The 22,816-nt window shown below is 44.0% G+C and overlaps 2 protein-coding genes across 2 annotated transcripts; one reads left to right on the plus strand and one right to left on the minus strand.

The window, feature by feature from the left end:
- Positions 1-1,235: 1,235 nt before the first annotated feature.
- Positions 1,236-3,007, plus strand: LOC115167266 (left-right determination factor 2-like). The gene is made up of 4 exons (XM_029721551.1): positions 1,236-1,535; positions 1,785-2,031; positions 2,154-2,393; positions 2,526-3,007. Exons 1-4 carry the CDS (start codon positions 1,265-1,267, stop codon positions 2,848-2,850), a joined length of 1,083 nt encoding a protein of 360 aa, XP_029577411.1. The 5' UTR covers positions 1,236-1,264; the 3' UTR covers positions 2,851-3,007.
- A 4,682-nt stretch (positions 3,008-7,689) lies between these two features.
- On the minus strand, positions 7,690-21,150 carry LOC115167048 (heterogeneous nuclear ribonucleoprotein U). The gene is made up of 14 exons (XM_029721128.1): positions 20,524-21,150; positions 19,444-19,558; positions 17,210-17,289; positions 16,824-16,963; positions 16,276-16,375; positions 15,897-16,009; positions 15,326-15,589; positions 14,973-15,092; positions 13,417-13,545; positions 12,997-13,165; positions 12,286-12,561; positions 11,522-12,003; positions 11,001-11,264; positions 7,690-9,912 (listed from the first exon to the last, which is right to left on the minus strand). The coding sequence occupies exons 1-14, from the start codon at positions 20,978-20,980 to the stop codon at positions 9,862-9,864; spliced, it is 2,760 nt and encodes a 919-aa protein (XP_029576988.1). The 5' UTR covers positions 20,981-21,150; the 3' UTR covers positions 7,690-9,861.
- Between the last annotated feature and the right edge of the window lie 1,666 nt (positions 21,151-22,816).

Raw genomic sequence — 22,816 nt, forward strand, 5'->3', positions numbered from 1 at the left:
CTTCAGATGCGGCTAACAATGTCCCCCTGACCGGCATCTGTCATTTACTCTTCCTGTGTCCTCCTTTAGTCTGTCTGACATCTCCCAACAAATAAGCCCCAATACACAAACTAGGGCCCGCTCTAGGAAAACCAGCCCCTCTTCTAATGTTTGTGTGACAAAATAGGCAAGGCAAATCCTGCAGTGGAATCAGATCATCATCAACATGTGAAGAGCCTCCCAATCCACATCCTCACTCCGGCCCTTGGATTAACTGTCTGTTTGGCTAATCATTTTAATCTGTCCGAGGGGCAGAAGGGGTGATGGGTTTGGAATAAACATCTAATCCCCTTGGCCCCTCCTCCCCCTCCCAGTGATGGGCCATACATGGAGCCCCTGATCAACTAAAATGGCTGCTAGACAGACAGAAATAAACACTGACAGACAGTTGCCAGACTGGGCTTGCTTTATATTGTCCAGTGGAATGTACACATTAGGGTGTGTAGGCTGAGAGGGTACAGCATGGGCAGGGGCTGTCTGGAACACCTGTGCAGATGTAGACAACAAGAAGAAGAGTCAATGGGAAGGCATGTGTTATAAATAAATATATATTATATATTAAATGTACTTAAGTATTGATCCAAATATTTGATCAATCAAGTGTCCATCCTTTGGGATGATTTTAACATATAGGAACATTTAATACCAACCAATTTGTAATCATCTCATCCTGCAAACAAAAATTACTTAGAACTATACTACAAATAGGCTACTACGCGTATGCCTCTGGATCAATTCAATATTCTCAACCCATAACAATCCAATAACTATGCTGTGTTTATGAGTTTTCTTACTGCAACTTTTTTTTTCTTCACACAAACATCACTAGACTTCCCAATGATATGGAGACTGAATTTTACAAATGCTTTGATTAAAATTGAAGGATATAAGTTGTATAAAATCCCTTTATGATTTTAGAGGAATGGTGTTTAAATTAATCTATAAATTAAACTGATACAATATAATCTGGTGAAATAGTTTCTGTTTAAAGTATGGCACTTCTGATGTCCTGACGGGGACGTGGCTTTTAATGTCACACTATTGTTGAGATAGTCTATCGTTCCCCCTGCCCAACCCCCTCATTCTCAATATGCGAATGACTGACTGGGAGGGCCAGGTGTTTATAAGGGCCCCCTGATGTCAGTGGACCACTTTCTCGCTCTGAGCTTCTCTGCTACTGTAGTTGTCTTCTCCTTGCTGGACAAGACACCCTTTTGGAAGATTTATGATGGATTTTCTCCGTGCTTGCGTTTTGTGTGCTGCTGCTTTATTCACCGTCTCCAAAGCTTTCACGCACAAGGACATGAAGGATGCCCTGCTTCAAAAACTTGGACTGGATGAAGTTTCGAAAATTCACAAAAGGGATTTGGACAATCTTGTAATGCCTGCGCACATTAAGAATAAATACCTGTCAATGCTGAAGCTGCACCACGAAAGGCGGCGCAGGTCTCTGCCAAGCTTGGCGGGGATTCTGAGGGGAATCCCAGGAAATGCAGGTAAGATCATTTTCTAGTAGGCCTGCTTGAGACATAAATACATCTGATTATATATTTTTTTATATATAAAAAATAGCAATATATTGCTTGGATGTTATACATACTTGTTGCAGACCGAGTTTGGCACAGGTGCACAAATGACTGTTTTGTGTACTCACATTTTGTTTGCACTCATATAGTTTCAACCCATTCATGTTAGTGAGAATTTTAGACTCAATACTTAATAATTTCTATGTTCTGTTCCATTAGACATCTATGGGGAGTTTGTGTACTCGGACACCACTCGGCAACGGATGGTCTTTGACATGGACACCCGCATCCCCCATAATAGCGAGGTGACCATGGCCGAACTGAAACTGTATAAGAAAACCCCTCCTCACAAGCGCTCCATGCCGGAGAAGAGGAACCACCGTCCGGTTAACAACGCCAGAGTCTCCATCTACTGGGTAGAGATGCTGGAGAACGGCTCCAACACAACATCTCTGGTGGACTCGCGGTAAGATTTTACGCAAAGCCATGTCATGTCCAGATCATTTCCTTTAGGCAATGTGTTGTTCTTTGTTCTTATAATGTAGAACCTATGTGCAAGGTTTTTAATCAACCATTTATTTCCCGTAGGTTGATCCCCATCCACGAGACAGGCTGGATAAGCTTTGATGTCACCCAGGGTGTGCACTATTGGTCAAAGACGCAGCAGAAAACACCTATGAACCTGGAGGTGTGGATCGAGGGCGAGAGACCTGGCAGCTACGCGGCAGAAATGGCCAAGAGTGTCCACTTTACCACCCAGGACCAGACGGAAAACACCTTGGGAAAACCTGAACTGATCCTCTACACACTCAACCTCGAAGAGTTTGTGTAAGGCGCGCTTTGTTATGCAGATTCAGAATATTTTTTTATATTGTTACGTCGATCCAGTAACAATTACCCTACCTTTACGCATCAATTAGTGCAAGTTAACTAACGACTCCCTATTCATTTTCTGCTTAGGTCTCGAGGTGACTGTGAAATCAATCCAGATAAGGACACGTGCTGCAGAGAAAAATACTTCATCAATTTCCGCGCGCTCACGTGGACCCAGTATTGGATAATCGAACCCGCGGGCTACCAGGCCTACCGATGCGCTGGGGGGTGCAAGCAGCCCAAGCGCAACTACGGCTACGGGGAGCGGAAGTGTACCATCGCGGAGAGCGCCCCGCTGCCCATGATGTACCTGGTCAAGAAGGGCGACTACACGGAGATAGAAGTGGCCGAGTTCCCCAACATGATCGTGGAGTCGTGTGCCTGCACTATGGACAACATCTCCATAGTTTGAAGTCAAGCGTTGAGGACTGGGCAGGTCACCTCCAAATGAACTCCAACTACTTTTCTATTGAAAATGGGAATACAATAAGAGGGAGCATGACAGATCTCTCGAGACATATTCTATTCACAAGCACTTTGTAAATAATTAATTCAGAATTTAGACTTTATGAGTTGTATACTGTATTACTCAGAAGAAACGGTCTGATTTTGTCTCAAATGTTATATTTTTAAGCTGTAAATACTATGGATGATTTCAGAATTAAATATATATTTTTTTTTTATTAAGAAGTCTGATTTTGTTATTATTTTCCACAAGGCACGATTGGCAAAATCACACTGTCAGGCTATAGACCTCAAGGCATCTTTACATCCATCATACTGTCAGGCTATAGACATCAAGGCATCTCTACATCCATCATACTGTCAGGCTATAGACATCAAGGCATCTCTACATCCATCACACTGTCAGGCTATAGACCTCAAGGCATCCTTACATCCATCACACTGTCAGGCTATAGACATCAAGGCATCCTTACATCCATCACACTGTCAGGCTATAGACATCAAGGCATCTTTACATCCATCACACTGTCAGGCTATAGACATCAAGGCATCTTTACATCCATCATACTGTCAGGCTATAGACATCAAGGCATCCTTACATCCATCACACTGTCAGGCTATAGACATCAAGGCATCTCTACATCCATCACACTGTCAGGCTATAGACCTCAAGGCATCCTTACATCCATCACACTGTCAGGCTATAGACATCAAGGCATCCTTACATCCATCACACTGTCAGGCTATAGACATCAAGGCATCTTTACATCCATCACACTGTCAGGCTATAGACATCAAGGCATCCTTACATCCATCACACTGTCAGGCTATAGACATCAAGGCATCTTTACATCCATCATACTGTCAGGCTATAGACATCAAGGCATCTCTACATCCATCACACTGTCAGGCTATAGACATCAAGGCATCCTTACATCCATCACACTGTCAGGCTATAGACATCAAGGCATCCTTACATCCATCACACTGTCAGGCTATAGACATCAAGGCATCTTTACATCCATCATACTGTCAGGCTATAGACATCAAGGCATCTCTACATCCATCATACTGTCAGGCTATAGACATCAAGGCATCTCTACATCCATCACACTGTCAGGCTATAGACCTCAAGGCATCCTTACATCCATCACACTGTCAGGCTATAGACATCAAGGCATCCTTACATCCATCACACTGTCAGGCTATAGACATCAAGGCATCTTTACATCCATCACACTGTCAGGCTATAGACATCAAGGCATCTTTACATCCATCATACTGTCAGGCTATAGACATCAAGGCATCCTTACATCCATCACACTGTCAGGCTATAGACATCAAGGCATCTCTACATCCATCACACTGTCAGGCTATAGACCTCAAGGCATCCTTACATCCATCACACTGTCAGGCTATAGACATCAAGGCATCCTTACATCCATCACACTGTCAGGCTATAGACATCAAGGCATCTTTACATCCATCATACTGTCAGGCTATAGACATCAAGGCATCTCTACATCCATCACACTGTCAGGCTATAGACATCAAGGCATCCTTACATCCATCACACTGTCAGGCTATAGACATCAAGGCATCCTTACACCAATATCACTATGTCAGGCTATAGACATCAAGGCATCCGTACACCCACCATGCTATGTCAGGCTATAGACATCAAGGCATCCTTACATCCATCACACTGTCAGGCTATAGACATCAAGGCATCCTTACACCAATATCACTATGTCAGGCTATAGACATCAAGGCATCCGTACACCCACCATGCTATGTCAGGCTATAGACATCAAGGCATCCTTACACCAATATCACTATGTCAGGCTATAGACATCAAGGCATCCTTATACCAATATCACTATGTCAGGCTATAGACATCAAGGCATCCTTACACCAATATCACTATGTCAGGCTATAGACATCAAGGCATCCTTATACCAATATCACTATGTCAGGCTATAGACATCAAGGCATCCTTATACCAATATCACTATGTCAGGCTATAGACCTCAAGGCATCCTTACACCCACCATGCTATGTCAGGCTATAGACATCAAGGCATCCGTACACCCACCATGCTATGTCAGGCTATAGACATCAAGGCATCCGTACACCCACCACGCTATGTCAGGCTATAGACATCAAGGCATCCTTATACCAATATCACTATGTCAGGCTATAGACATCAAGGCATCCTTACACCCACCATGCTATGTCAGGCTATAGACATCAAGGCATCCTTACACCCACCACGCTATAGCCATCAAGGCATCCTTACACCCACCATGCTATGTCAGGCTATAGACATCAAGGCATCCGTACACCCACCATGCTATGTCAGGCTATAGACATCAAGGCATCCTTACACCCACCACGCTATAGCCATCAAGGCATCCTTACACCCACCATGCTATGTCAGGCTATAGACATCAAGGCATCCGTACACCCACCACACTATGTCAGGCTATAGACATCAAGGCATCCTTATACCAATATCACTATGTCAGGCTATAGACATCAAGGCATCCTTACACCCACCACACTATGTCAGGCTATAGACATCAAGGCATCCTTACACCCACCATGCTATGTCAGGCTATAGACATCAAGGCATCCTTACACCCACCACGCTATGTCAGGCTATAGACATCAAGGCATCCTTATTCCCATCATACTATGTCAGGCTATAGACATCAAGGCATCCTTAAATTAATATCACTATGTCAAATCAAATCCAACTTTATTTGTCACATGCTCCAAATACAACAACCCTACCGTGAAATGCTTACTTACAAGCCCTTAACCAACAGTGCAGTTCAAGAAGAGTTAAGAAAATCTATATATTTTTTTAATATTTAAAAAATAACAAGGCTATATACAGGGGGTACCGGTACTGAGTCAATGTGCGGGGGTACAGGTTAGTCAGGCTATAGCCATCAAGGCATCCTTACACCCACCATGCTATGTCAGGCTATAGACATCAAGGCATCCTTACACCCACCATGCTATGTCAGGCTATAGACATCAAGGCATCCTTACACCCACCATGCTATGTCAGGCTATAGACATCAAGGCATCCGTACACCCACCATGCTATGTCAGGCTATAGCCATCAAGGCATCCTTACACCCACCACGCTATAGCCATCAAGGCATCCTTACACCCACCATGCTATGTCAGGCTATAGCCATCAAGGCATCCTTACACCCACCACGCTATGTCAGGCTATAGCCATCAAGGCATCCTTACACCCACCACGCTATGTCAGGCTATAGCCATCAAGGCATCCTTACACCCACCATACTATGTCAGGCTATAGCCATCAAGGCATCCTTACACCCACCACGCTATAGCCATCAAGGCATCCTTACACCCACCACGCTATGTCAGGCTATAGACATCAAGGCATCCTTACACCCACCACGCTATGTCAGGCTATAGCCATCAAGGCATCCTTACACCCACCACGCTATGTCAGGCTATAGCCATCAAGGCATCCTTACACCCACCATACTATGTCAGGCTATAGCCATCAAGGCATCCTTACACCCACCACGCTATAGCCATCAAGGCATCCTTACACCCACCACGCTATGTCAGGCTATAGCCATCAAGGCATCCTTACACCCACCACGCTATGTCAGGCTATAGCCATCAAGGCATCCTTACACCCACCATGCTATGTCAGGCTATAGCCATCAAGGCATCCTTACACCCACCATGCTATGTCAGGCTATAGCCATCAAGGCATCCTTACACCCACCACGCTATGTCAGGCTATAGCCATCAAGGCATCCTTACACCCACCATGCTATGTCAGGCTATAGCCATCAAGGCATTCTTACACCAATATCACTATGTCAGGCTATAGCCATCAAGGCATCCTTACACCCATCACACATACAGTACACTTGTCTCCAGGTAAGCCTACACCTTGTCTCCCTATTTAGCACTGTATTTAGTTGGTACTAAGTCAATAACAGATCTGACTAATAACTTCTTTCAGTGAAGGAGCATTAGGTATGCGCTGGCATGGTTAAACAGATTTGGTGAGCGCCATTCACATCAGCTTCCTGACTGAGTGTGCTGGCTGTTTGCTTCCAATAGGGAGCAGACACTGTCACAACATCTCAGAGCGTATATTTACATCTGGTTTAGCAGATAAATAGGCCCCAGACATAGTCCTGCGGAGAGATCTCTATAGACAATATCAAGGCTCAATTTGCAGCCTGCGAGGGGGGTCTTGTCATTTTAATGGGGGTACATAAGGCTTTAGAGCTGAGGGCAGTCTGGGTACACATCTCGAAGTCAATACCAAGAGACAATCCCAGGCACCCTGTTGTGTGCTCCTGGTTTGGAAAAGCAGCTGGTGTCATCCAGACTTCTGAAATGTTAGATTCAGCAGCAATAGGCAGCTAGGTTTCCTTTTACATCACGTTCAGATATAAAGTTAACCTTTAGGGCAGGTTTCTCAGTCACCGATTAAGCCTGATCTTGGACTAAAAAGTACTTTTAATGGAGAGATTCTAAATTGATATTTTTAGTCCAGAACTAGGATTAACTATGTCCGGGAAACCTCCCCTTGGAGATTGAGGGAGAATCTCTAGTTTGTACAATAAAAAAATATACTTAAAAAACATAACTGAAACACAAAATATCAAAAAAAAATTCAATAAAAAGAGATCTCAGCAGGGAGATAAGCCAAAAGTTACCTACAACTTAATGAGTATATTAAATTGAATAGTACTCAGTTAAGTAATACACATTGCTGAAACAAATTACTTTAATGAAAAATGTATCTGTTTGGTTGAGTTATTTTTCACTTGCATTATCACGAAGCATAACGGAAATCAGTTCATGGTCATCCATACAATTTGGAATGATGGAGAAGAAAAAAGGTGGTCAACTATATACAGTACACCATGTTCAGAAAATGTTAAATAAGCTAATGAAACAATCACAAAATGGACTCGCAATACAATTGTTTGTTTTCAGTGATCTAGAAACACAATGTTATTATAGTGGAACACACATCACTTTAACACTGCTGGTAGGCTACTCGGCCTGAGCTGTATGAGGTTAAATGTAAGAGCTGCCATTGTCCAGCTACACCGCCACCAATTCATTTGATCAGAGGGTTCACACAACTTAACCATTTGACTGACTTGGTTTGAACCTGGATCATCTGTGACAAGACTGTTAGCCCACTGATCTTAAGCCAACGCAGTAGCATTCGGGAGTTAACGCAAGTCTTCAGGTCTCTGGAACCTCCATTACACACACACACTACAGAAGGAGAGTTTTGAATGTTTGAATGTCGCTCACATCTAGTATCAGTGAGGGTATTGGTGGGTATACACTGACATTACGTAGCCCTTTATTTGCTGGTGTAAATGCAAACTGCTGTAGTTTTTACCACCACCCATTTTCAATACAGCATACAACTGAGTGTTGAACATGTGCTAAACCAGCCACATAATTTATACTCTTCCATTAAAACAGTGGTTTAAATTAGCATGGCCCCAGATGTTTGTGCTCTTGCCATCTCCCATTGACAATGAGTGACAAGGAGTTGGCATGATAGCACAGACTGGCACTCAGGCTAGGTTCAAATAGCACAGAACATTAAACGTAAACAATGGGAAAATGTTTTGTTTGGTCATGTAGGACTAGCCTAATGTGTAGTCTTATTTACAACGCAGCAATCAAAGCTTAACCAGGTTATAAAAATGCCACAACATCAAATAAACGTATGGAAAAATTAAATTAAAAAAAGGAAGCACACTTCAATCTACACCCGAGAAGCAAGCCTCGTCAGGTTCCACAATCAGTAACGTGCCCTAAATATCAAGACATATACAAATCACAAAATGACAATATCAAAAAGGCATAATGTAGTGCTAAAATGGCTTCCAATATCCTACGGAAACAACAGTCCTATAGAAATGACTTTGCTCAAATAGTTATTTAAAGTACAATGCATCCAGATGAACAGGGGTGTCATCAAAAACGGAAAACTTTTGCAACGAAAAACTAGTTTCTATTGGAAGAACTCCGGTTTCTATAGGTCCCTCCCCATTTAATTTGCCCCCTAGGAAATACACCCCTAGTCGCCCTTGCAAAAGATACTCAATAGGAATAAACTATCATCGAAGATGAAAAGAAACTAGTTGTGCATCAACGATGGATGAATTACATCATAATGTGAAGCGCCAACTGTGGTGAGATGAGGGCGGATGTCGTTGTTTGAAGTAGCAAACCAGGCCAATGCCCATTCAAAAGGTACTTTAGGTAACCTTTGAACTCAATTAAAAGTCATAGGCCATAGAAGTTTGTAAAAAAGCAAATATGTTGTTTATTGTAGATCTATGGAGTTTAGATTACATGCTTGACGTTATAATGAAAAATAACAATAGACAAATCTAATAATGGCGTTTGACGCGAAATAACTGTTTGTTGCTTACGGACTACATATACAATCACTAACAATAATATTGCTACCATGCCTCAAAAGATGGTTCCTTTCAGTTAGTAGTAAGTGTTCTCACTCCTTATACAACAAACAATATTTACATTTAGTAAAAAAAGAAAAAGAAAAGAAAAAGCACAACCATGAAAATCTTTCAAACATGTCACTGAAGCAGAGCAAAAATGTTGTGGTATATTTCTCAAACACGGGATTTTTAAAAGCATGGGATTTCTTTAAAATTTGGAAAAATATCATAAAATGTACAAAACCAAATGAAAAAACCCATAAAGCTTCAAAGAGACTCCTTTCCTCATGTGGAATGTTGCTCCATAGTCTTGTCGTATTTTTTGTTTTTAATTTAAAAGTTGGTTCTAGAAAAAAAAAAAAACAGGTGGTGGGCGAGACGGACGTCTGTGGCTAGTGGTGGGTTTCCATTATTTTCCACCAGTCCTTTTGATCAGAAAGTCTTTAATAGTATCCTGGCTGATACTGCTGTCTCCATGGCTTCTGGTTCCATAACTGGGGACAGAGATACAGGGAGTTAGACGCAGACAGAAATAAATAGACTAAAATAAATAAAATTTAAAAAACACACGGCAAATGTCTGCCCTGCTAGAGCCGCCCCTGTCAACCGAGTGCTGTTATTGTGAAGAGGAAACATCTAGGAGCAACAATGGCTCAGCAGCGAAGTGGTAGGCCACACAAGCTCCTCGATTGAAACACTCATCACCAAGTTCCAAAACTGCCTCTGGAAGCAACGTCAGCACAAGAACTGTTTGTCGGGAGCTTCATGAAATGGGTTTCCATGGCCGAGGTGCTGCACACAAGCCTAAATGCATGTGCAATGCCAAGCATCAGCTGGAGTGGTGTAAAGACATTGGACTCTGGAGCAGTGGAAATGCATTCTCTGGAGTGATGAATCACGGATCACCATCTAGCAGTCTGACGGACGAATCTGGGTTTGGCGGATGCTAGGAGAACACTACCTGCCCGAATGCATACTGCAAACTGTAACGTCTGTTGGATGAGGAATACTTGTCTGGGGCCATTTTACATGGTTCGGGCTAGGCCTCTGAGTTTGTGGCAACAGTTTGGGGAAGGCCCTTTCCTGTTTCAGCATGACAATGCCTCCGTGCACAAAGCGAGGTCCATACAGAAATGTTTTGTTAAGATCAGTGTAGAAGAACTTGAGTGGCCTGCGCAGAGCACAGACCTCAATCCCCTCGGAAACCTTTAGTATTAATTGGAATGCCGACTGTGAGCCAGGCCTAATCGTCCAACATGAGTCCCCGACCTCACTAACGCTCGTGGCTGAATGAAAGCAAGGCCCCGCAGCAATGTTCCAACATCTAGTGGAAAGCCTTCCCAGAAGAGTGGAGGCTATTATAGCAGCAAAGGGGGGGACCAACTCCATATCAATGCCCATGATTTTGGAATGACATGTTCAACGAGCAGGTGTCCACATACTTTTGTAGTGTAACTAGGTGAGAACCAGTCACAGCACGTACATTTTCCCTCAAAACAGTTACCAGCAAAGTCAATGGTATCAATTGTAGTACAAGGCTAACAAATTAGGATTTGCCCTTCGACCTCAAATGGAGACTCACCCCTTGCTGCCAGCTCTGGTTGAAGGCCTGAGCCTTGTCCATGCCGAATCCAAAGCCTCCACGTCCTCCAGCGTTCCTGCTGTCCCCAAATCCCCTGCCACGTCCACCAGCGTTCCTGTTGTCTCCAAATCCTCCGCCACGTCCTCCAGAGTTTCTACTGTCCCCAAACCCGCCACCACGACCTCCAGCATTCCTGCCATCACCAAACCCGCTGCTCTTGTTGCCAAAGTTTCCACGGCTGCTGCCTCCTCTGGGCTGGAACCCCTGGGGAGAGAGAACACACTTATTAATATCTCCCTATTCAATTCACTACAGTAACATTAACTTTTTATAACACTATTTAGATAGTCTCCTAAAGATGGTTTATAAAATGTTCAACTATCCACCAATCCTAATCCTAGCAAGTTGCTAATATCAACAAGTTGCAGTTGATCGTTTGAGCATCTACACACCCTCTATAGGGGAATATTCAAATAAAGCAGGACCAACTTGTATTTCTCCACTGCGTCGACCCAACTCACCTGGTTAAAGTTGACCCTGTTGGCTCCACCTCCCCGGCTCATGTTGGCCCCACCTCCCCGGCTCATGTTGGCCCCACCTCCCCGGCTCATGTTGGCCCCACCTCCCCGGCTCATGTTGGCCCCACCTCCCCGGCTCATGTTGGCCCCACCTCCCCGGCTCATGTTGGCCCCACCTCCCCGGCTCATGTTGGCTCCACCTCCCCGGCTCATGTTGGCTCCACCTCCCCGGCTCATGTTGGCTCCACCTCCCCGGCTCATGTTGGCTCCACCTCCCCGGCTCATGTTGGCTCCACCTCTGTTCATGGCTCCACCCCTGTAGCCCATGTTGCCCCTAATTGGTCCTCCTCTTGGGGTCCCTCGCTGGGGGGCCATGAGGCCGCCGCCCCTGTTGAAGTTGCCCCGGTTGGCAAATCCACCTCTGAAGGCTGGAGGGGGCATGAAGCCTCGAGGGGGGCGAGTGAACCCACCACGTGGACCTGGAGCTGGGTGGGGGCAGACATGTTGGACACACACATTAGACCGGCAGTGCATATTTAATGATTAGGAAGCCATTTCTCTTCTACTCAATAATTACAGGAGAAATTAAAGTGAAAGGGCAGAAGCCTTTGATTGGAAAAAGTGGTTTGATTGGACCTCACCTTTCCAGTTCTACCAGATCAGTGCACACAAAACAACAAACATTTTAGCAATTGGTTGCGAGGCTAAAACTGGATCAAAACCTGCCATGCAAATCCTTAATCTGACCAATATGGCCAACAACCCACCTCCTCTGAAGTTGCCCCTCTGTTGGAAGCCTCCTCGTACAACTCCTCTCTGGCCGGGTCCTCCTCCGCGGTTGAACTGGTTCTTGCCTCTGCCTCCGCCCCGGACAACACCTCTATTGGGGGTCAAGGCCCCCTGGTTGGGCTTCTTCTCAGCCGGCAGGGCCGCCTTGCTCTCCTCCTTGTATTGCTCCACTAGCTTGGAGGACTCCTCCTTCTGCAGCTCAGCGTAGCTCACCTCAGCGAAGCTGTCGCCCTCCTCTGGCAGGGTGAAGAATCCTATACGGGAAGAGAGCCATTAAATGATGGTCAAAATAACAGCCCCAATGAAAGACTAGCATATGAATAATAGCTTATGATGTCCACCATAACAAAACTAGATTTGTAGTGATGAAGGATCATGGAAAGCGCTGTGTTCTTCCCACCAGGTCCAGAGGCAGTGCCCCTGACCCAGAGTTTAGGAGGGTCACTCTGCCCATCCTGATGTGGCCACTTGTGACACAGACAGCCACGACTGGGCAAAGCGTCGAGGGGCTAGCCATGCTTATATGAAAACAAAACGAGTCTGTTTTTTGGGAGGTTAAAATCTGGGTGTGCGTGTCCTTACCGTATTACTACAACTTTCTGAAGGCTTCTGGATTAGTGATAACGATAGCCAGCTTTTAGCACAGAAGGCAAGTCTACTTTTATTAGTATAGTAGCTCACGTCATTACCTTTCATTTTGAGGAGAGCATGCTCGGGCACGTCTTTGCCATCGCTCTCTGCCTTCTTCTGGGCCCTCTCCTTGTAGTCGTCGTCTGAGGGGCAGACCACCACAGCCTTCCGCTGGTACCCAGCAAACAGACACATCTTCCTCTTCTGGCCCGGGGCAGACAGGTTGGTCTGGGGAGAGGAAGGATGGGGGAAATTACTAATAATGTTGACTGATCGTGGGAGTATAAATAAAAAGGATTTGGGCTGCTTTGTTGGCACTTTATATAGGCCAGTGCTAGACTACGGCTCATACTAGCCTACGTCTCATGTTCCATGTTTAATCAAAGATTAATACTTTATTCACAATAAGACGGACTAAAAAGGTCAGTTTAACGTGTATGAAATCATTGGCTGTGATTGTATAGAATATGAAGTCTTACGTGGTCCAGGATATAGTTCCTCTTCTTCCGAGCAGCGATCTCAATGAACTTGCCCAGGAAGAGAGGAGCACGCTGGGAAATGGCCGTGAGCTTAGTTGTGTCCTTCGCCTGACGCTTCAAGCTGCCAATCTACATAGAGAAAAATGAATAGCTGTGCCACAAGATACCATATATACATAGGACAGGTTATAGGCCTACGGTGTCAAATGACCAGGGACTGCTTATAGAACCATTAGGATCAGACCAATGTTCCCTCTAAGCTGTGCGCAGCTCCCCCAGGACTGCCACGCAGAAGAAATATCAGCCCGCACAGAGAAGCACGGGATTAGAAATTTGAGTGAAGTTCAGAGTTCTCCCCCTTAGTTAACACTATCAACCTATTCCTTTACTTTGGGAATTGTGTTCAAATCAATGCAAGTCACTTTCAAAGCAGCATACAGAAACAAAATGAACTATGCAAGACTTGGTATGCAAAACTAACTACGCAAGAGACTTTGTTGTAGGCAGAACGCATCGGAGTAGGATTCTATTGTATTGACATGCACGAATCAAACCACTACACAAACCAGTGCAGCATAACAAATCAGAGCTGCAGTAGGCCTATAGGCAAATAGACCATTGCCACATATGGATCTGTGCCACTCACTTTGAGCTGGACTGCGTTTACAGCATGAGTGGTCGTGAGTAGATGCGCTTGTTTTGAGATCAGTGAGAGCTGCACGTAGCCACGTATGAACATTTTGTTCACATCCTTTGCTAGTTAGTGAGTTATTCGCCCAGTTATAGATCATTTGTAGTCAGCAATGGTGGAGTGATTGCACCCTACGTGCTTCTACACCTGCATTGCTTGCTGTTTGGGGTTTTAGGCTGGGTTTCTGTACAGCACTTTGACATATCAGCTGATGTAAGAAGGGCTATATAAATACATTTGATTTGAAGAGAACAAAACACGTATACGTCTTTGTCTTAAAGGGCAGTGTTGTATTGAAACAGGTTTGAATAATCTATGTAGCCAATAGGCAGAGGGTATCACAATTTGTCTGGTATGGGATCAATAATGGTATGGGATTAATAATGAATTTTATTTGTAAAGTGGTTGCTTGCATCAAACAACCTTCAGTCACCTTGTCTGATAGACAAGTGGATAAACAGGTTAATGTAGGCTGAATGATTGAACAGTTATTTCCATGTTAAAATGTTATGGATGCATTCTCTACATTGTTTTTGATGGTTGGCCACTCTGGTCTACATTATAATGAAATAGCTATAGTAGCCTACTTGACCACTGTCTGAAACTAACTTAAAGCAGGTACAGCCTCAGTGATCACAGTAAACACTCGCTGAAGTTGCAAAGAATTTTCACAACATTCAAGTTCGCGCTCAGACCTGAAATTTGTTCAGTGCCTAAATGTTTTTTAGGGAACATTGGATAGGACTGGAAGTTAATTTCACAAACTAAATTGACAGAACTAGAACCTCATTCTCAGAAGAGTGCAGAGAGAACACATTCTAAAATACTGGAGGCTCCAAACACTATGAGTCAGTATAACACTGACCATCATCTTCTCCACAATGGTGTCGCTGCCCAGGATGTAATATTTCCCAGGGTTCTCCTGGATGTGCTTGTTCACCCAGGTGGTCTTTCCTGAGCCGGGCAGTCCTACCATAGCAATCACCTAAAACAACACACATATACACAACCGATCAGTAACAATGGTAGAAGGAGTTATGCAAATACAAGTGAGAAAAAGTCGCTCTGAATGTTTTTTAGTTTTTTTTTTTTATCTGATACATTTTGCTAGCCGTTTATTCAGAAATATTGGTTGAACCCAAGGATAGATCCCATTGCTATGGAGGCCTTTGTCTCAATCAAGTCACTGCCAGTGACATTATGGGTTCCCATAGTTACCTCACACTCCTTCTTGGTGTTGGGTCCCTTGGGTCCGCGGACACGGTCGTCCATGGCGACCTGCTGCAGGAAGGTGTAGCCCTCTGGCTGGGGGAAGTAGGGCGTTTCCATTTGGCCAAAGTTGAACTCCACGGAACAGTTGTGGCAGATGACGTGGGGGAAGAGAGCTCTCCCTGCCAGGGACTCCTTACTGACCTGGAAGGCCACAACTGGCTCCTTACCATTCTTAGAAAAGGAAATCTCCACCTCCTCGCCCTCAAAGTTCTGCAATAGAAAATAATTTTACCTAAATATATGTATTTTAAGCTTGTAGTTTCAATGGAACATTGACAGGTCAAAATGTTAGGTACCAACAAGGAAGTCATCAAACCGGTTTAGGTGGAAATGTTTTACTTTATAAACAGGCAGACAAATCATGTTTTCATATAAATATTTTGTGTGTGTTTGCCTCATTGATGAGGAATTCTTGACATCACAGAAAGTCTGAATATTAATTTAAAAATTGGCCTGTCCATTTTGAGATTATTACATTATGGCAACTATTACGGATAAATGAAGGCAGGCTACTTACGATGAAGCAGCAGATAACGTCATTCTCATCGTATGTCTCTCCAAAATCTTCAGTCACGCAGTTGGTAGTCTTCTTGCCTTTGCCAGAGTAGGCATAAGAATGCTCCTCCTCACCTGCAATGACAATACAACTCACATCAGACATGATACACAGTTGACTGGTTCAGGAAACTAAAAGTAGAGAATTTGAATTTTATCATTCAATTATTTCTGGATTTCAGTGTTTCTGCACTCACTCCATAGTCGCCTTGCAAACTACAACTGAAACAGGCTATATCATTTCCAGTTACATGTCATGCTTCCTAACAGTCTTTAGAGAGCGCCAACACTCAATAAGAACCATTCTATTTTTGGAGAAAAAAAACATTGATAATACTGACCGAGGAGCAGACTGCCAGTAGCCAGGGACCATCCAACCTGGACCTCATGGACCTCCATGTTCTTACTGAAGATGTGCTTCACTGGAATCTTCTCAGTTAACTAGAACCACAATATTACATTGGTAATGTTAGTATGATGGCCTTTTTTTTTTTTTAAGTTAATGCTAAATAGTGATTATTTCACCTCTATGGCCTATTTATTGCCTTACCTCCCTACATTTGCACACACTGTACATTCATTTTTCTATTGTGTTATTGACAGTACGTTTGTTTATGTGTAACTGTTTTTGTCACACTGCTTTGCTTTATCTTGGCCAGGACAGTTGTAAATGAGAACTTGTTGCCAACTGGCCTACCAGGTTAAATAAAGGTCAAATAAATAAATAAGTAGCAATTTGAGGGCACAACCAGGTGATAAAATCTGATGGCGCATTTATATTATAAAATGGAGACAAATGATTGTGTTTCCGAGGTCAAAACGTTACGAATTCACAATTCCTAATGAAATGACAACTGTGCTAGACAAGAGAAGCAGTGTTTCTCCTTACCTTCATCTCGTAACAGGCCTTGCCCTGGGTCAGGCCGTACGAGGCCCTGCCCCCAGACCAAAGGTAGGCAAAGCTCTCCATGGTGAGAGAGGACGCGCTGTACCGGTCCCGGGACACCTTGAAGTGCAGGTCGCAGTTATCTGAGGACAAAGAAACAAACGCATCAATTATTCAGTTATCTTCTCAGTCCCCTGACATGACATATAGGGTGTCCCATCACACATCGGTCTTTAAGCCGTATTTCTATGCACTAGAAGAGACGTGAGAATATTGAACAACATAGCAAACAGACAGCGAGGTGGAGCTATTGTTTCTGAGCAAGCGTTTGTAGAGTGATTAAATAAACACAGCACTGTCGGCCACACTATACACCAAACATCACTCACAGTTGTCCAGACAGACTGTTGTATCGTCAAACTCTTCATCTTCCTCTTCCAGGGGTGGCAGTGGAGACTTGAGACTAGACCTGAAAGAGAACACAGCCAGTCAGTAACAATGTCAGAGAATTAGAACCTGTCGTACGGAACCAGAATGCCCTACCAGGGTGGCCATTCGGTTGGGATGACCTCTCTGAAGAAGAGGGCATCAATGGAAAGAGTCAACAAGACTATGGGCGGAAATAGAACAACATTTACGCTTCTGGGGTCCGGTGTTTTTTTAAAGAAATCACGACAAGAGAAATACATACCTGCAGTGGTCCACTGATGCCTCAGAGCAATGGAGAATTATTATTAAATAAATATATATTTTTAACTAGTCCTAGGGGCTATATTTGTTATTATAAAAAGCCTTAATAGCCAATAGGCCTTGTTGTGTGCAGAAAATGTTTATGGCGTAGGAGACTCCTGGTAGGGTCAGGAAGGATAAAAGGCTGCTGGATGTATTTAACTGTGTGGAGCTGCTCTCACTAAAAGGTCAAAGCTGCAGCCTCATGGTCGTGGAACAGAGAGGCAAACAAGCTAGTTCCACATAACCTAGAGGGGCTTCAACTGTACTCTAGGGACTGTAGTGATAAGCTGAATATTGTGCTACACCGACTTAGAAACTTGAAGGAATTCAGAAACAGAATCAAGCCGTTTCCCAGGGGAAGAGTTGTGTTTATAAAACTAGCCTACAAATATTTACACTGGCGAGGATTACAACATGAGGATAAATGTCTGTCCACAGAATGTAGACGGAAGCCTTTGCAGGATTAAACACTGCCTCGGGATTAAACCCTGCCTCAGGCACAGGAAGAGAAACACCATAATGCAGCATTGATAGTAAATGTGAGTCTTTGCACCAATTAGAACAAGAGATAGTCGTGTGTGTGTGTGTGTGTGTGTGTGGGGGGGGGGGTAATTTTACTGTCCTCAAATGCACTGTGCTTAGATACAAATGGCCACTTCATTTACATTTTAGTCATTTAGCTGACACTCTTACCCAGAACGACTGACAGTAGTGAGCGGGTAAATTTGTTTGCACCTTTTTCTCTCCATACTAGACCTGTCAATATATGTAGTCAGGAAACCCCTAATTGCACCATCTTTGGCTTATCTAAACATTAGTCAGACCAAGGATCATATAGTCTTCCCAGAGGTCATCCAGGGTGGTGCGATGGAGATTCCATGATTGATTTAGCCAACAGCTACTAAGGCCTCTGCTGCACAGTCAATGGTTTCTTAGTTTACATCAGTCAAAGCAGGGCTCTCCAAACCTGTTCCTGGAGAGCTACTGTCCTGTAAATTCAGTACAACCCTTAACTAGCGCACCTGATTCAAATAATTAGCTGGTTGATAAACTGAATCAGGTTAGTTACAACTGGGGTTAAAATGAAAACCTACAGGAGGGTAGCTCTCCAGGAACAGGGTTGAAGAAACCTGGGCTAGAGTGACATTCTGATGACAAGATAACAGTCCACTTGGTCAATGAAAAAAACAAATAGCGATCCAGATAAACATGGAGGTGGTTTCCCAGACAGATCAAGCCTAGTCTTGGACTAAAAAGCTCAATGGGAATCTCCATTTGAAGTACTTTTAAGTACCCTGGAAACGAGTCCATGATGCACAGTGTGACTGTACGGAGAGAAAGCATTCCTGTAAAAAAAAAAACATCAACCACACTGAATAAAATGACGACAAAGTGGAGAGAGAGACAATCAGAAAAGAATACTATGCGAGCAGGAACAATGAGCAGTCCGTGGAGAGTACCAATCTGCAACTCGAGAGTCCAGAAAAAAGTTCTACATCCTTGTGCCCTTACGCAAACCCCCCCCCCCTACTCTCTCATGCGTTTCTTTTTTTAGCAGTGTTGCGTCACCTTGTCAGTGTACACAGTAAACCTTCCTGCACAAAGAGAACGAATGGGGAACAATAGAACATTACTGTTCATTTCTCTACTACATTATGCAGTCCATTTAGGGGTGCACGTGGTCACTGCATGGGTTAAATGGTAAGGTTAATTTAAAAGCCAGGGATAACCCTCAATTCAAACATGTATGAATCTTAAGTAATGTTGACAAAAGTAAGTTAAGTGAGGGTTTTGTTGCTAGTTAATGCATTGGCGCTTAAAGCCAATACAGTTCACATAGCTGTGATGGCGCTTCAGACATACCAAAGGCCATTTTGTCTCCCATCCTTACCAGCTGTATTTGTTCTCTTCAATAAATTCAAAGTAGCCCCTTCCATGTTCCTCCCGGCGTCTCTTAACACCCTTCTTATTCTTCTGATCAGCATTCGTGTCTTTGTCCGCATCCCCTTTGGAAATAAAAGAAGAATATAATGAGGTGCTCCTTTATTGAAAGGATAGGTCGCACTGTGGCTGTGGTAGGGTTGGCCCACACAGATGACTAACTACTTGTCCATTAGGACCTCATTATTTTCATTGAATGTGATGGAAGACAGTAGAACGCTAAGGCTGCTTTGACCAGGGAGTAAGGTTGGTTACATTGTAGCCGGCCAACAATTGGAGGACATATGTGAGGAGATGTAACGTTAAACATAGTAAAATGGGTACAATAACCCAGCTACGGTTAGTTACTATTAAAAAAGGTCAGGGAAATAGACCCTTGTCCACCCGTCTCAGATGTTGCGGTCAATACAATAGCATACTGCGACAAGTCAGACAAGAAAAACAACTGCAGACTATTTTAGATTGACCCCCTTCCCCCACAATAGCATTCGCGACTAACTAGCTAGTTAGCTTAAAAGCTAGCTAGCCAATTCTTGCTCATTCATTCAAAATATCTTAGCCAGCTAGTGTTATCTAATCAGATAACTAGCCAACTACTGTTTTCAAATACTTGCCTTTAGCTACGTTTCTAGAACCAGTTTGAGAACCCGTTTGTATAAGAATTTAGGATACTCCGAGTCATATAGTTAATGTAGAACCACGAGCCTACCTAAACCAGCACCTGCCGAATATTGTCCACCGTCCGCTAGAATCGCGAGCTAGCTATTCTAGTTAGCAGCTACACAAAAGAATGCTAACTATGTTAGCTATGCTAACCACCCATTCAGCTAAAATTACATCAAGCGTGAGCCCAATGGTAGTCTCCATGCAGTACGTTAGGACCAAGTTAAATAATATTATCCCAATTTGCTAGCTACAATAGCCTATCTAATCAATATACATCAATCCGGCTTCGCGAAAACACCCCGTATAGCAAAAACATGTGACAACCAACCAGTCCAGGGATTTTCAAATGGAACCAGCGACTCACCCTCTGCTGGCTGGTCTCCAGGCTCACCATCCTCTGCGTCTAACGTTATTTTCTCCATGTCGTCTACACCTTCCTTCAGCATTGGATCCATTTCTTCATCTTCCACCTCGCCCATTTCGTCGTCCTCCTGAGCCGCGTTCTCCTCGCATTCTACGGCGGTGTCTCCCTCTCCGTTTCCATTCTCCTCCTCCTCGTTGGCCTCCATGCTTTCTTCGACCGGATCCTCGTCGTCTTCTTCGTCTTCCCCCATGTCCTCTTGATCATCAGCGGCCTCAGAGCTGCCTCCCTCCGCGGCCTCCAGCCCAATGGGATCATCTCCAGCCAGGGCCTCTTCATCAAGCGCGGCCTGCAGCCGGTCCATCAACTCGGCCTTCAGCCCCTTGTCCGACAGCTGACGCTTTTTCAGCTCGTCCTTCAACTCGTTAACTTTCAGCTTTTTTACGTTAATTGAACTCATTTTTATATCTGTATAAAAATACTAAACTGAAACACGATTTAAAATGACAAATATGGGAAATTCTGTAAGGACGCCACGCTATGCAAATTGATGTAGCTACTAGCAATATTTAACTGCGCCAAATGGCAGTAGCGTTACTAGCACTTTTCAATGGCAGAAGGGCTTGTCGGCGCAAATGGTGGTACCAGACCCCTCCCGTATTCAAGTGTTGGGGAAGGACTTGGGCGTGGGTTACCGTAATAACTGATAGAGCAGCTCAAAGGTCTAAGCAATATCAAATCAAATTTGATTTGTCACATGCGCCGAATACAACAGACCTTACAGTGAAATTCTTTCTTACAAGCCCTTAACCAACAATGCAGTTTTAAGAAAAATACAACAAAAAAAAGAAATAAAGTAACAAATTATTAAAGAGCAGCAGTAAAATAACAATAGCGAAGCTATATACAGGGTACCGGTACATAGTTAATGTGTGGGGGCACCGGTTAGTCGAGGTAATTGAGGTAATATGTACATGTAGGTAGAATTATTAAAGTGACTATGCATAGATAATAACAGAGAGTAGCAGCAGCGTAAAAGGGGGGGGGCAATGCAAATAGTCTGGGTAGCCATTTGATTAGATGTTCAGGGGTTTTATGGCTTGGGGGTAGAAAGGGAAAGTGGGATACCAAGACAGTTGTACAACTGAATGCCTTCAGCTGAAATGTGTCTTCTGCATTTAACCCAACCCCTATGACTAGGGTGGCTGGAGTCTTTGACAATTTTTAGGGCCTTTCTCTGACACTGGCTGGTAAAGAGGTCCTGGATGGCAGGAAGCTTGGCCCCAGTGATGTACTGGGCCGTATGCACTACCCTCTGTAGTGCCTTGCGGTCGGAGGCCGAGCAGTTGCCATACCAGGCAGTGATGCAACCCGTTAGGATGCTCTCGATGGTGCAGCTGTAGAACCTTTTGAGGATCTGAGAACCCATACTCAATATTTTCAGTCTCCAGAGGGGGAATAGGTTTTGTCGTGCCCTCTTCATGACTGTCTTGGTGTGCATGGACCATGTTAGTTTGTTGGTGATGTGGACGCCAAGGAACTTGAAGCTCTCAACCTGCTCCACTACAGCCCCATCGATGAGAATGGGGACGTGTTTGGTCCTCCTTTTCCTGTAGTCCACAATCATCTTCTTTGTCTTGATCACATTGAGGGAGAGGTTGTTGTCCTTGCACCACACGGTTAGGTCTCTGACCTCCCTATAGGCTGTCTTGTCATTGATCAGGCCTACCACTGTTTGGCTTCGGCAAACTTAATGATCCAAGCTGTCTATGCGCATTTTGGAGATACCAAGAACCGCAGGCTACATTTTAGCCATGAAAATAAATAAGTACATTAAAAATGACCCCAAGGACATACACACACATTCACACATTCAATTATCTGTCCATTTCCAGACCTATTCTGAACAGTGGAGGCTGGTGGGAGGAGCTATAGGAGGACGGGCTCGTTGTAATGGTTTACATATGTTTGTTTGATACAGTTCCATTAATTCCATTCCCATAGGGTGGCGCACAATTGGCTCAGCGTTGTCTGGGTTTGGCTGGGGTAGGCTGTCATTGTAAATAAGAATTTGTTCTTAACTGACTTGCCTAGTTAAATAAAGGTTAAATAAAAAAATAAAAATGATCATTTACAATGACCGCCTTCCCACCATTCTAAGAATAGATCCTCTTCCTGCCGACCTCTCACTTTCTCATCCAATGGGTTTTGAGAAGGAGGCGAGGAGAGAGGACGCGAGGAGAATGCAATTGAGATTCTCCCAGACTCCTCCTTAAAAGATCACAGAGAATCACTC

Source organism: Salmo trutta, chromosome 1 (assembly GCF_901001165.1).
Source record: "Salmo trutta chromosome 1, fSalTru1.1, whole genome shotgun sequence".
Lineage (NCBI taxonomy): Eukaryota > Metazoa > Chordata > Actinopteri > Salmoniformes > Salmonidae > Salmo > Salmo trutta.

Bases quoted from the DNA above. Each gene is read 5' to 3' on its own strand.
- LOC115167266 (XM_029721551.1), top strand. From the start codon at position 1,265: ATGATGGATTTTCTCCGTGCTTGCGTTTTGTGTGCTGCTGCTTTATTC. The intron at 1,536-1,784 runs GTAAGATCATTT...CTGTTCCATTAG, and splicing joins GGGAATCCCAGGAAATGCAG to ACATCTATGGGGAGTTTGTG. The intron at 2,394-2,525 runs GTAAGGCGCGCT...TTTTCTGCTTAG, and splicing joins CTCAACCTCGAAGAGTTTGT to GTCTCGAGGTGACTGTGAAA.
- LOC115167048 (XM_029721128.1), bottom strand. From the start codon at position 20,980: ATGAGTTCAATTAACGTAAAAAAGCTGAAAGTTAACGAGTTGAAGGAC. The intron at 16,964-17,209 runs GTGAGTGATGTT...CTTTGTCCTCAG, and splicing joins AACAGTCTGTCTGGACAACT to ATAACTGCGACCTGCACTTC. The intron at 12,004-12,285 runs GTGGGTTGTTGG...GCCCCCACCCAG, and splicing joins GAGGGGCAACTTCAGAGGAG to CTCCAGGTCCACGTGGTGGG.